This window comes from Henckelia pumila, chromosome 4 (assembly GCF_033568475.1).
Source record: "Henckelia pumila isolate YLH828 chromosome 4, ASM3356847v2, whole genome shotgun sequence".
Lineage (NCBI taxonomy): Eukaryota > Viridiplantae > Streptophyta > Magnoliopsida > Lamiales > Gesneriaceae > Henckelia > Henckelia pumila.
This window is the reverse complement of record NC_133123.1, coordinates 146896363-146911136: the sequence shown is the minus strand read 5'-3', so window position 1 is coordinate 146911136 and position 14774 is coordinate 146896363. Positions and strand designations below refer to the sequence as shown.

General features: G+C 33.8%; 2 protein-coding genes across 2 annotated transcripts; both read left to right on the top strand.

The window, feature by feature from the left end:
* The first annotated feature begins 2765 nt into the window (after positions 1-2765).
* LOC140894762 (golgin candidate 5) lies at positions 2766-12157 on the top strand. Its single transcript, XM_073303373.1, has 20 exons — positions 2766-2892; positions 3046-3269; positions 4072-4991; positions 5480-5551; positions 5978-6052; positions 6590-6704; positions 7840-7901; positions 8015-8062; positions 8734-9018; positions 9097-9156; positions 9237-9320; positions 9475-9540; positions 9615-9713; positions 9791-10009; positions 10138-10255; positions 10330-10550; positions 10654-10713; positions 10929-11042; positions 11697-11771; positions 11866-12157. The coding sequence occupies exons 2-20, from the start codon at positions 3113-3115 to the stop codon at positions 11899-11901; spliced, it is 2886 nt and encodes a 961-aa protein (XP_073159474.1). The 5' UTR covers positions 2766-2892; positions 3046-3112; the 3' UTR covers positions 11902-12157.
* A 637-nt stretch (positions 12158-12794) lies between these two features.
* On the top strand, positions 12795-14539 carry LOC140864164 (protein PLANT CADMIUM RESISTANCE 8). The gene is made up of 4 exons (XM_073268117.1): positions 12795-13042; positions 13163-13234; positions 13945-14157; positions 14269-14539. The coding sequence occupies exons 1-4, from the start codon at positions 12886-12888 to the stop codon at positions 14358-14360; spliced, it is 534 nt and encodes a 177-aa protein (XP_073124218.1). The 5' UTR covers positions 12795-12885; the 3' UTR covers positions 14361-14539.
* The last annotated feature ends 235 nt before the right edge of the window (positions 14540-14774 follow it).

Here is a 14774-nt window from a genome sequence, read left to right as displayed (position 1 = left end):
AAATAATAAATAATTTAATTATTCATTACGAATTTGAATAAATAAATATTATCAATAAAATTTAAAATAATTTTTTGAAATATTATTAATTTAATTTTAGTTAATTTTACATATATGTGTATATAAAAAAAAATTCACTAATGTCACATATATTATAATTTTGGTTCAAAATATGATATTTGATTAGATATTTCAAATTTTAAAATTTGATTGGATGTTTTAATATTGTGATTATATATATATATATATATATCTGTGTGTGTGTGTGTGTGCGCGCGCGCGCGTGTGTGTGTGTGTGGAGTTTTTGACATTTTTGGCAAAATCCCGTCAAAACCGTGTTGCTAAAATCGAAAATAAAAAATTTCATAATTAAATCGCAATATTCATGTAATTAAAAATTTCATAATATTTGCATCTATTTATATACATATATATACATTTAAAATTACACAGAATTATTTTCATTAGTCATTTGATTTAAGCTATCTCTTTTTAATATTTATTTACTTTCAAAAACATTTAAAAATCATGAATAAGCATTTTAATTAAAATCCAATCTAAGATTTGACAAATGTAAATGTTGAGAACAAAATCGGTTAGAAAGATTGTACTTAAAAAATAATACTTTTACAAATTATTAAATTAATTACTTTACATGTCGTATATTTTGATTAAGGAGAAATATTTACAAAAAATTCTAATTCCAAATTTTATCACAATAGTATGTAATTAAAAATTACATAATATTTACGTATATTTATATACATATATATATATATTTAAAATTTCACAAGATTATTTACAATATTACCTGATTTTGCATTTCATTTATAATTTTTTTTTCAAAAACATTTAAAAAACATGAATTGACATTTTAAAAAAATTCCAAAGATTCAAAAAAATTTATTATGAATATAAACATATATATATAGACATATAAACATCATTCCGAAAAATATACAACAATGTTTAATTACGTATGAATATTTACATATGTTAATATAAAAATATATAATTCCTTAATCTTTATGTATATACATATATATACATATAATTTTGTAAATAAAAATCTACAAAATCACTAATGATTTTCAGCCCGTAATTAAATACTATAAAGTCTAAAAATAACAAAAATATAAAATATTTTCGATATTGATTACGAAATTAAATCACAATATTCAAATTAAACATTCCATAATATTTGCATCTATTTATATACATATATATCCACTTAAAATTACACAAGATTATTTACATTATTCTCTGATTTCAAATTATTATCTGATTTCAACATTCATTTGATAATTTTTGCTTTAAAAAAAAAATTAAAAATCATAAATAAACATTTAGAATTAAATCCAAACTAAGATTCGAAAAATAAAAATTTTGAAAACAAAGCTGGAAAAATTAATGTTTTAAAAAATCATACTTTTACAAATTATTAAATCAATTATTTTATATTTGGCATATTTTTATTAATGAGAAATCTTTAAAAAAAATCTAATTCCAAACTTAATCACAATATTCATGTAATTAAAAATTACATAATATTTGCATCTATAAATCCGTAATTAAAAACTATATACAATCACTAATAACTTTTCGGCCCGTTTTTAAATACTATAAAATCAAGAAAAAAATAACATAAATATAAAACATTTTCAATATTGAGTTGAACACAATTATTGTATAAATATAGTTATATTTTCAACTTCAATCAAATAATTAGAACATAGTCTCCACTCGGTACACGCCAAATGACACCTTTGTTCAAAGTTATTCGCGAAATAAATATTTCAGGCTGACATTGAGCACTGAAATTACGATTAGTACGTTGTTACGATCTACCTTCAAATAAAAACAAGAAAGATCCGACAATGAAATTCCTAAAGTTTTTTTTATCGCAAACCTTTTGTGATTTATTTTTATCATCAATCTAACTTCGATTTGTTATATTTTTTCTCACTTTCAGGGAACCCGCATACATGCAACCATAAGGGTTTCAAAATCTTGATATGCGATGGTAAGACCAACCAGAAAAATTCAACAACAAACGTTGTATTTAAAGAAATTTTTCAAAATTTATAAGATAATTGTTTGTTTAATTTCTAATTATACGATATATATTTCAATTATTCGTTCAAATATTCATTCTTACTATTTGTTATCATCGCACGACATATTTTTGTTTGAAGAATTTTTGTAGTTTTAAAAAGTATTTTTTAACATTATTCTTATTACTAATTTTAAAATTAAATTTATTTATATTTTAATTTTATTGTCAATATTTTCAATTGATCCAATTTATTTATATTATACACAAGATATAAATCCGTGCATCGCACGGGTGAAATACTAGTAAGTTTAAAAAATTAGAGATATTTACTAAAAATTAGTGCTCTTCTACACACTATACATGATTATGTAATATATTTATTTATTAAGTGTAATAAATTATCTAAAAAATTTAAAAATCAGATGAAGATACAATTCAAATTTAAAATATAGATAAAAATAAGATTAAAATTTTAAAAACGAAAGATTACATATATATTAACGTAATTAAATTTTGATTTTTACCAAATTAATTAAAAATCGTTATTAAAGAAGTTGTAATTAAATAGCAAGATACTTGAATTTATAAAAAAAATTAAAATAATTTTATTGTGCTAGAAAAGTTTTTTTTTTATTTCAAATAATTATTAAATTAATTAATTGCATCATAAAATTATAATTATAATGAAATTGCATCCTAGACTACACAGAGATTCTCAGAGTTACACAATTCAGGTCATATACATAATTGTTCATTCTTCCAAATCCAAATCCAAATCCAAATCCTAGCTCAAATCGATCCCTTTTCATTCCCATTGCAGATCACGGATCTTCAAGGTTTGAAAGCTTCTATCATCTCACAATCAAGCTATTAATCGTTTCACAAATCTAAAAAATTTGCAAAATTTCGTATTTGAGCTTTTGTTTTGAGAAACGAGCTTAATTGAGCACGCGGGTGGTTTTACTAATGGATTTTGATTAATCTGGTAGGGGTTTGTTGCATATGCGGGGTATGTGATAATTGGTTAGCGTTGGATCAAGCTGGGTGATTGTGAAAATGGCGTGGTTTAGTGGGAAAGTTTCGTTGGGGAATTTCCCGGATTTTGCAGGGGCGGTGAATAAGCTGAGTGAGAGTGTTAAAAATATCGAGAAGAATTTTGATAGTGCCCTTGGGCTCGAGGAGAAATCAGATGCTACCAGTAGCGGCAATGAAGGTACTGTTGTTTTCTTTTGTTGCATGTGTATTCTTCGATTATAATAACTTTTGCTCGCCTTAGATTTACAAATAGAATTCTTGGATGTGATTTACAATGATTTTGATGTTTGAGCGTTGTGGAACTGGAATCTATGCTCAGTTACTTTGATGTTGGTAAGTTCGTGGAAAAGTTTGAGAATTGTCTAATAATTTTAGAATACCTGTAATTTGCATTCACCAAAAGGTGTCACAAAACCTACAGTGATGGGGGTTCAGCTAAGCAATTTAGAGATTGAATAATAATTGGTAATTTGGAAGTAGTGCAGAGTGTGAGGAGATGAGTTAAGATGCTTGTTAGAATGTATCCATAGTCCATACCCCACAATTATGTTTGCTCTCAGTACGAAGTCAACACAAAATGTTACAGAAATGAGTTTTTTTAAATAAATTCAATAGCTTTTAGACCGTGGCAAAACTTTGAGAGCGCACGTGATGCCAATTCTGTTGCGTTACCTTCGTTGATCTTGCTGCCAACCAGGATGTTGACTTGGATGTCGTGATTTCCTAAGTGGTACTCGTCTTGACCAATACCTATATCATAATTTTTGGTCCTTCTAGAAATTAAGAGGTTTTTAGGAAAATGATGGCTTCTGTCTGTTGTTAGTATCCACATATATGATTGTACGTGTAGGTAGATTCTTGAAAATTTCTCTGAGTTATAAAGATCATGAAGGTAATTCTAATGCAATTGTATCTCTATGTTCATTGTGGAGAATATGTGCTGATCAAAACAATATTTACCAATAATTTCTGCTTTACAGCATCAGGCGCATTATGGCCTTCCGCGACAGATCGGAAGGCATTATTTGAGCCCATCATGGGATTTATGGGGCAAAAAGGTGAGGAGAGCACTGCTGCATCATCAGAACAGCCTGATTCCTTAGAGCCTACGCCTCCCTTAATGGATAAGGAAGTTGAGGATGATGGTTCTGCGAACGATTCCGTAGAAGTAGCAAATGAAGAAATAAAAAAAGCAGGTGTAGATGCAGAACCAGTGGAGGAAATAAAGTATAGCAGCGAGGAGCAAAAAGATAACATTCATGGCCATGCAGGTCAAGATGAAGAAGAGGGGGTTTCACCTACGACGTTTGTTGAAGCTTCTGAACAAATATCCGGGCATATACAAACTGAATCTTCAAAAAAAATTCAGGAGAAGGAGATATTAGAAGTAGAATCAACGTCTTCTTTGGAGTCGGAACAACCAGCAGCAACAAGTTCTATAGATCAAGTTGAACTTACTGCATCTGTGCCTAAAATGGAAGATAATGCTCAATTGCATGAGAGAGTAGATGAACAGAAGGCACAAGAAGATGTCGCTCAAGTTTTTTCATCTCCAGCTCTGGATATGTCACCTGAAGGCCTAATTGAACGCAGAGAATCGTCTGCTTCTGATTCTCCTGTTAAAACTAGTGATGCTGGAGACGATTCTGCAGAGAACTCGACCATTTTACAGCATACTGATGCCGAGGCATCAGAATCAGCCTTTGAGACTATTGCTAACCCTATTGCTAAACCAACTGAGTTAAAGCAGAACTCAGTGAATGATACTGACGTACAAGAACGTTTGAGCACTGGAAGCAACTCTTCTGATGTTACTAACTCTGTAGCTGAACTGGAGAAAGTGAAGAAGGAAATGAAAATGATGGAAACTGCATTGCAAGGAGCTGCTAGACAAGCTCAGGTATTTAAATTTGTGATGCTTTATCTTTGGAGTACAACCATTGCGTCTCTCTTGCCATTAGATTTTTTAGCATGTAGAAAATAGTGGGGCCTATCTGTTCAAGAGATGCATCAAAATATAACAGGCTTGCTGTCATAGATTTAGTTTTACTGAGTGAAAATCTGAGTGTCTCAAGAAAAGCGCTTAGTTAAATGGGTTTAGTACTGTTACTGTGCGTAGATGGACTCATGGAAGGATTATTTTTCTCCATTGTTTTACTATGTTTTATATTTTTATCACGTTCCTTTGATAGCCATCATGTGGCATGTAGTCATCAATTGTCGTTCATAGTTTACTTGAACCTTTTATCTGTACACAATAAATTGTATACAGATTTACAGTAATTTACATAGTTATTTCCTTGTTAAGATTCCTGCCTGTGAGAACCAGTTTTTTCTATAACACTCGAGAAAATGTGAATCTGATTGTTTTTTACTGTTTCCTTCCAGGCAAAGGCTGATGAAATTGCAAAGCTGATGAATGAAAATGAGCAGCTAAAAGATTTGGTTGATGATTTGAGGGTGCGTACTCGCTATATTCTAGAGGGTTGTTTGACATGGCAATTTAAAATTTACTTCTGTAAAGAAATTAATGTGGATGAAACATTTGAATTCTTTTTGAGGAGAGCAATTGCAATCTGCTAGGACATAACAGAATGCTTGAATGCATAAGCAGATAAGCTTATGCTTGAAGTTTATTTGAACCTCTTCATGTTAGTTACTGTAGTGACTTCTTTTACCATAAAACATCTAAATGTGTTCATTTGATTCCTTTCTTTGTGTCTCACTCATACTGGACTCCTTTTGTATCTCAACCTTTCATCTGTGCATCTATAGGGACAGATGATATGTGAAGACCCAAATGCGCTCTGATCCATTTATATTCATATTTCATAAACATAGATACTTGTTTGTATAAAAATTATTAACTGGGTGATGCATTTTCAGAGAAAAACAAATGAAGCCGAAGTTGAGTCTCTGCGGGAGGAATATCATCAGAGGGTGGCAGCACTTGAGAGAAAGGTACACTCCGCAGGTGCTATTTCTTGTTTAAAATTCAAGCATGGCTTGTATAACCTTAGAAGTTCTTCCAGTATCTGCATCATTGATTTCGTTGCAATATATATGGCTTTGAAGTTCTTTTATGCATTATTTTAATCAGGGCATGTTAGCCGTTTTTAAATCTAACCACCTATCCTGGTAATAAATTACTTTTTTTCCTTCTCTGGGAAAGGCGAGCTTGGTTATAAACTATAGAATCTTATCAATGATATGAATCTTTATAATTACAAGTAGCAATGTAGTTATAAAAAAATTCAATTTAAATGTAGAATCCTGATGAGTAGGCATGCATTGGTAATTTGGTATTTTTCTTTTTATTGGTTTCCGTTTCAATTTAAAGTGCTGATATTGCATAGGGATATTAAAATCTCTTATTGAACAGCTATCAGCGTACTGAATTTTGGTTGATTTATTGGGTTCGTGACTTCAACAGTGTCTTTATGTTGCCGACTTATTCGGTAGATGTGATTAATTCGAGTGTTTCACGTATTTTTTCAGGTGTATGCTCTCACTAAGGAGAGGGATACACTGCGTAGAGAACAGAATAAAAAAAGTGATGCTGCTGCTCTTTTGAAGGAAAAGGATGAAATAATCAGCCAAGTGATGGCCGAAGGTGAACAAGCATAACATAGTTCTTATCCCAAAAATAAACCTGCAGTCGTGCTGTAGTTAACCAGCATTTGTCCAATTCAAGTTACTCCGATTTGTATATTAGGCGATATATTTTAATTGATTTTTTTAGCCAGAAAAGTCTTTCTTCATTAAGCATTCTGATGCGAGACATGAAGACATTGGCCACATTGATCTAGAAAGCCCCACTATCAGACAAGTATGTACCGGAAGAAAGGACAAGCCCATGGGCCTTTCTGGATCAATGTTGCCCGTGTCTTCATGTCTCTCATCACATTCATCCAAAAGAAGAATTTTTTTTTAAAGCAACCCAAAAGTTGTTCGATGTGAAAAAAATGGTTGAGAAGTTTGAAGGTCATTAGTTTGATTTCTATGATGGCTGGTTATTGTTTCGGGATTATCATACCTTTCTAATTTGTTAAAAACAAAAACTTCATTTAGGCAGGATGGTTTGAAGAAAACTACGAATAACCAGGTTAGAGCTCCTTTATTGTCAGCATGGGTGGGATGTGAACTTCTTTGAACGGTTTAGATCCATTTTCACTAATTGGAACCAAGGCCTCACCTGAACCAATATTCTCCTGTAAATACACTGGACGTCATTACTGATTCCTCTTTTAAGTGTGTGTTGTCTTTGGTGCAGTCGCGGATCTTCCACTACTGTACATTCACTTTACTGTCGAGTAGAAAGCAGAACAGGGATAGCTAGGATCTGCAGGGATTCAGGTTCCTGTTTAGGCTCATGGCACTAGTCAGTGATTAGGCATTAACCAGTGGCTTAATATGCTTTAATTCATGTTTACAAGTAGGAAATGAGGACATATACACTAGTAGTAGTAAAAAAATGACAGTGGTAAAGGATGGATTGCCAACGAAATCTTAAGGCACACTTATTGGCTCTGTTCTTTACTTGATGAATTGGTTCTGATAATTTACTTTGAACAATTGATTTGTTTTTCCGTTAAATCTTGGTGTGAAACAAATTCAAAATTTATGAGGAAGTGTTTTTTCCTGTAGAAAACTCATATTTCATGTTTGTCCTCTTGACTTCTATGGATCCTCAAATTTTAACCTGAAAATTGATTCTAATTTCCCCATGCTATGATACACGACTTTAGGTGAAGAGCTCTCAAAAAAGCAAGCTGCTCAGGAATCTCAAATTAGAAAATTAAGGGCACAGGTATGCACATCTATAATGATCGATATTTATATTTGGGCCTGATATTGTTGTTTTTAAATTTTTAACATGAGTCTGTTCTATTATACCTTCATCTTTACTTTCCTGGAAGCTAGATCAGAGAACTTGAGGAAGAGAAGAAAGGATTGCTTACAAAGCTGCAGGTAGATCATTTTCCCCTGTATTTGGTTTGATTCTAGCACAGATTCTCTTGACTGCACTGTATAATTCCTTTCGTGTTTTTCCTTTCTATGTTTATTTTGCATACTTTAAGATGATTCTGCTTCTTGTTCATTTTTATCCTCTCTCTAAGCCCTAAGGTAATCAGGTCTTAATAGTTTTCCCAACTATGTCTGGACCCTCGATGTATTGGATCCCTATCATGTTGATAAACTGCAAACCCTGCCCTGTAGAATACTGGAATCTGATTACTTTTATACTTGCATTGGCAATTGGCACTGATGTTTGGGTTGCTTACTGCCAGATGCTTAGGGTTGTTATATTTCATCCTCTCCTAACAGAATCCACGATTTTGACTGCTTTCATAATTGTTATAATAGGAATGGTGGAGGATGTACCCAGGCTTGACTTTGATGCATGTCATCTCTAGTTTTTGACCGCTGTTGTAATTGTGCTTGGCTGTGGTCATCCATATATTCAATTGATTTTTCTCTTCTCTGTGCTATAATGGTGACACTGCTCATTCTTTCATCAGTCATGGAAGTTGATACCTAATTATATGATCTTTTGCTTTTACCGTTTCTTTTTTGGGATTCCGTGCCTTTTGTTTTTGCTAGCCTTTGAAATTTACCGTTATATGTTGAATTTTACTCAGGTAGAAGAGAACAAAGTAGAGAGCATGAAAAGAGATAAGACAGAAACTGAAAAATTGCTTCAAGAAACAGTGGAGAAACACCAAGCTGAACTTGCAACTCAAAAGGAATACTACACTGATGCACTGAACGCAGCAAAGGAAGCTGAAGCATTAGCAGAGGCACGTGCAAACACTGAAGCAAGAACTGAAGTAGAAAGTCGTCTAAGAGAGGCTGAGGACCGCGAAAGTATGCTAGTTCAAACACTCGAAGAATTAAGGCAAACTCTGAGCAGAAAAGAGCAGCAGGTTATTTTTATGAATATATTAAATTTCTATTTCACCTATTAATTCTATGAAAGCATATGTCCCTTTATTCTGTTGCAGGAAGTCTTTAGAGAAGATATGCTTCGCAGAGACATCGAGGATCTTCAAAAGCGATATCAAGTAGCCTTTTCCTTCTGATGCAATGTCTTTTTTTTTAAGTTTTTGAATTTTTGTTGTCATATAGAATTTTTTGTTCGTAGGCAAGTGAGCGTAGGTGCGAGGAGTTAATTACCCAAGTCCCTGAATCTACCAGGCCTCTTTTAAGGCAGATTGAAGCTATGCAGGTTTGATAGTGATATTTCTTGTTTTTTTTTTGTTTTATTATTGTTGTTGTTGTTGTTGTTGTTGTTGTTGTTGTTATTATTATTATTATTTTATTATTATTATTATTATTATTATTACTACGCATCACTGTTATGCTTTGACTATTGACCACAGGAAACTGCTGGTAGAAGGGCCGAAGCTTGGGCTGCTGTTGAAAGATCGTTAAACTCACGGCTTCAGGTTTCTGTTGGAACTTATTCTCTTTTATTTGGCATTTTATACATCTAATGAAATTTTGTGTATTAACTGCGCAGGAAGCAGAAGCCAAAGCTGCAGCATCAGAGGAAAAAGAGCGTTCGATCAATGAACGTCTAACACAAACTCTTTCGCGGATAAATGTTCTTGAAGCTCAGGTTTTTAATGATTTTACTTAAATTTGTTATTGGTACGTCTTATTTTAGTAATCATGTCTGCCATGAATATTTTGTAGCTATCATGCCTTAGAGCAGAGCAGACGCAGCTAACGAGATCTCTTGAGAAGGAGAGACAGAGGGCAGCTGAAAATAGGCAGGAATATCTCGCTTTAAAGGAGGAATCTGACACTCGTGAAGGCCGCATTAAACAGCTTGAAGAAGAAATTGGTGAACTCAGGAGAAAACACAAGGATGACTTGCATGAAGCATTGATGCATCAAGAGTTTCTGCAACAGGTAGCATGTGTGAAATTTTGTTTTTCCATTCATTTCAGCCAAATGCGTCCATGCGATTAATCTTCTCATGTTATAGTTCTATGGATAATGTACTAGTTTATTGAGTAAGTTCATTAATAATGTCACAGGAACTGGAGAGAGAAAAAACTACTCGCTTGGAACAGGAACGGGCTGCTCGCCTTCCATCTTCTGTTGTACCTGATCAAATCCTCATACCAAGACAGAAATCAGCTGCATTTGAAAATGGTATTTCATCTCCCATGTGTTCTATCGATTCGCATGTTTATCCGCTTGCTGCACATGACAATCTACCTTAACAGGAAACTTGTCTCGCAAGATTTCAAGTGCAAGCAGCTTGAGCAGTATGGAAGAAAGCTATTTTCTACAATCAACTTTGGACTCGTCTGAGAATTTTGCTGAACGTAGAAGTGTTTTAGAAGGTACCATGAGTCCATATTATATGAAGAGCATGACATCAAGTACTTTTGAAGCTGCCCTACGCCAAAAGGAGGGGGAGCTTGCGTCTTATATGTCTAGATTGGTTAGTTTCTGACTCATTGAAATTAATTTACTCAAATCCGTGGAGTAACATGGCTCATGTTGATGTTACAAGCGCCAAAATCATGGTTTCTTATCCTCTTCAGGGATCTATGGAATCTATTCGCGACTCTCTGGCCGAGGAGTTGGTTAAAATGACTGCACAGGTAGGTTTGTGGGCTTTCTTGACACCTAGAGGATATCTACCCTTTTTTTTTACAAGCTACCTACTTGATTTGCATGTTGCAATGTCACAAATAATATATGCTACTTGAGGAAATTTAACTGTAACAATGATTCAAGTATGATATTATTAGCCCTCTCCATTTCTAATTTCTATGGGGGTGCATATTTACCCGTGGATTTGTTTTACATGTTGCAGTGTGAAAAGCTACAGGCCGAAGCAGCTGCTCTTCCTGGAATACGAGCAGAACTAGAAGCGCTTCGACGAAGACACTCTGCAGCACTGGAATTGATGGGGGAGCGTGATGAAGAGGTAGTTCATTTTCTCCTTCCTAGCCAAAATTTTTAAAACATTGGCATTACTGCATTAGAATGAACTGATTCAAGTCTAGAAAATAGCCCCCCCTGCTTAAAAATGATGTGGTGGTTACATGTTACCTTCCTCGCACCTCTCGATGGTGGTCAACCGTCGACCCAAGAATTTGGTTGGGGTGGATGGAGAACTATTAAACGTGAAACTTGAAAATTTTGTTAAATGAGGAGGTGATCCAATGTAATTTTGTTTGAAGATTTTAGGAATAATTGAGAAATTTCTTCATCGAGAGGCGGTGAGCGACTGTCCTTGCTCAGTTGCTTACAACAGGGGTCCTCTCTTCAGGGTCTGCTCCTACCTCCCAATAGATACCCTCGAGCACAGCTGCACAGGGTATACCTTTTCCTTTTTCTTTTACCCCAGCCAATGGTTATAGTTAACAACAGAAGGCAACCAAAAGAACGTTAACGTGAAATCTTGCACGCCCTTGATACGTGTGATAGTGACTAAAACTACCTAGAGTTGCTCATACTTTATTTCCGTGAGGGGCGAACACTTCATTAGTGATTCTAAGATTCTGCATTGGGCATGTTAAATTCTCTGGTTTTTATTAGCTGTTTGGTTCTAACCCGTAAAACTGGATATTATGTGAAGTTGGAAGAGCTTCGTGCCGATATTGCGGATGTAAAAGAGATGTACAGAGAGCAAGTGAACTTGCTTGTGAATAAGGTGCAAATTTGTTATTATTTTTCCAAAGTGTAAACATCTAGTACTGATCATTTCATTCATCACATGAAGTTGAAAAAATCGATTCGTTTTGCAGATTCAAACACTGGGTTCGTCTGTTGGCGTTGCCTGATATTGCCTTCCTGTTCTTCGGCAACTGAAGGGGCCTCTCACACATCAACTAAAAGTATTGTAATTTTATAGTTTACTGTTGTATAGCAGGTGTAATACTATTGCTGGAACCCACCCCAGAAAGAGAGTTTTAGCATGTTCCTTTTTCCAGATTGTCCAAATTAAACTCAAATTAAATTTTTGTTCGAGGTTTCGTACCAGACACCAACTAATCAAGTGTGTCCGTAACTTTGATAAGTGTAGCATTGATTTTAATTCGATTATGCCACGCCTCCGACGAGAAAAAAAAATTTGTAGTTACCCTCACTTTTCTCAAGTACTCCTTGCCTAACATGGATATGTGATGCTAGTTAGGTAGTGTTTGGGAGAGCTTTCAGGAAGTACTTCTCAGCTTTTCGTTAATAAAATTTCACAAAATTTCAAATTGTTATTAACGAAAAAGCTGAAAAGTGCTTCTAAAACGCTCCCCAAAAAACTATTTAGTCAACTTGAGAATCTTACAATTTATAAAAATCCAGTGAAGACATTATACGTAAAAGGCTGCTAAAACTTGGTCACCACTCAGCGGATGATATGAATGAGATTTTTGCTAATTCATTCACATGCATTTAAGTGAAGTCAGCAGTCAGCTAAGCCTAACACAACAAAATAGAATTGCGAAGTCATTCATTCAGTATATATGCATCGGCTTTATATGCTAAATACATTCATTATACCAACATTTGATTTGACATCACTACAAAATCTTCCAATTTTTGTGTACTTTCACGCGTTTACGTTTAGTAGTTGAATTTGTAAATCAGGAAACGTCAATTCCAGTTGTAAAATAATTGACCTTTCCTAGTTTCCAATGTGTACCACTAATTTTTCCATTCCTTTGTGTGTGTGTATATATTATATGTTAAAAACGTTACAAATAAACAAGTTAAAAGATCAGCTTGATTCTTGAATAGAATTACCAAATTAAGCTAGGAAATTGTTGGACATGGTTCGAGTGGAGAACCCAGGTTTCACACAAACTCCGCCTCAACACGAGCCCGTGCCGACCGCTTATCCTTCAAATTATCAGACGGGACAACCCACATCCATTGGACTCCCATGGAGCACTCAGTTGTTCGATTGCCATCTAGATCAAACTAATGGTGTTTTCATAATCTTAGTCATTTTTTTTTCCTTGATTTCTATCTACTATTAATTGTCTAATATTCTTTCTTTTATGTCTTTTTGAGACACTTACCATGCAAGACTTGTTTTTTTTGCAGCTATCATGACAGCATTTCTTCCCTGCGTGACATTCGGACAGATAGCAGAAGTCATGGATCAAGGAGAACTCAGTAATCCCTCAAATTCTAATGCATAGTTACATCAATTCAATTCACTTGTATTCTCCTATAATTTTCCTAGCTAGTTAATTAAGGAAAAAAAGAACAAAAGAAACTTTGGCCATTTCGAACTCCTCGTATTTACGTATCTAGGGATTGTTTGCAAAAGATTATGCTTTTGTAGAACCGATTAAATTTATAGATTATAAAAAAAGTTAAGAAAAATCAAAAGTTGGTAGTGTTGGAAACAAATGTGAAAATCTAAAAATCAAAGTTAGTTAGTGTTTTGATAAATAAGTGATATAGGGTGATTTTAACATTAATCTTTTTATTAGAATCACTTTTGGTGAATCATAATCACCATATGACTAGCTTTTGAATTTCTACTAAATTAAGCACTAACACATAATTTGGGTTTAAAAAACACATAAAAATGATTTCTTTCTTATTTTAGTGATTGCAAACACGATCTCTTAGTGTTTTCAAGAGTTTATTTTAACTGCGGGCAAGCTTCTAGCAATGAAATGTTCGGAAATCATATTTAGGTAGTGTTTTGTAGAGCTTCTAGTAAATATTTCTCAAAATCTCTTGGACAATCCGGCGTGGACAGGCAAGAGTCTACTGTTTTAGCTCAATCTTTCTCCGGGTTTCGAAGATGATAATCCTCTATTTCTTGATTATATATCATATATAACAGCTTGAGGGAATGAATATGATTGCAGCTTGCCCGATGGGAAGTTTCATCTATCTGTTAATGACGCCTGCTTTATGGTCCCAATGGCTGATGGGGTCCAAGTACAGAAGTAAACTAAGGGCTAGATATAATCTAGTAGAAGCTCCATATCAAGATACCATTTCTCACATTTTTTGTTCATGTTGTTCTCTTTGTCAAGAGTATAGAGAGCTCAAGATTAGAGGTCTCGATCCCTCACAAGGTGTGTACATATACATATATATATATTTTTCTCAAATTTTAACATTATATTTCTTCGCTATACCGACTAATCGGAGCTCTAATGCTTTTTTTTTTTGCGTGTTGTTTGCAGGTTGGAATGGAATCCGTGCTCAAATGGAACTGCAACGGGTAAACCAGACGCCCAACACTCCACCACCATTTCAAAATATGTCCAGTAATTAAGAACATTAATAGAGTTTGGAATTTTCATATGAGATATCACGTGTTTCTATTTTTTTTTTTTCCTTTCATGTCATGCTTGTGTAGTTATTGTTTGTGTGGTGTGTTTAATAAATGATGTAAAATCAACGATCGAGACACACTTGATGCATCTGATGATGCTGAAAAAGTCATTTAATTCATTATCATTGCAAGGAACCGTGATTCCAGTGAATCATTTTCGATTCTATGCAAAAAAAATTTGTTTGTTGAAATTCACTAGTCTTATGGACATGAGACGGGTCGACCTGACTCGATAACACTTTTTTATTAGTCAAGTCGAAATCCGTCACAAAAAATTGAAGGAATTTTGTGTTGTTAATTATATGATTTTCTCAAGGTCAATGGCTTTAATTAATGTTTGATCATGAAACGCAA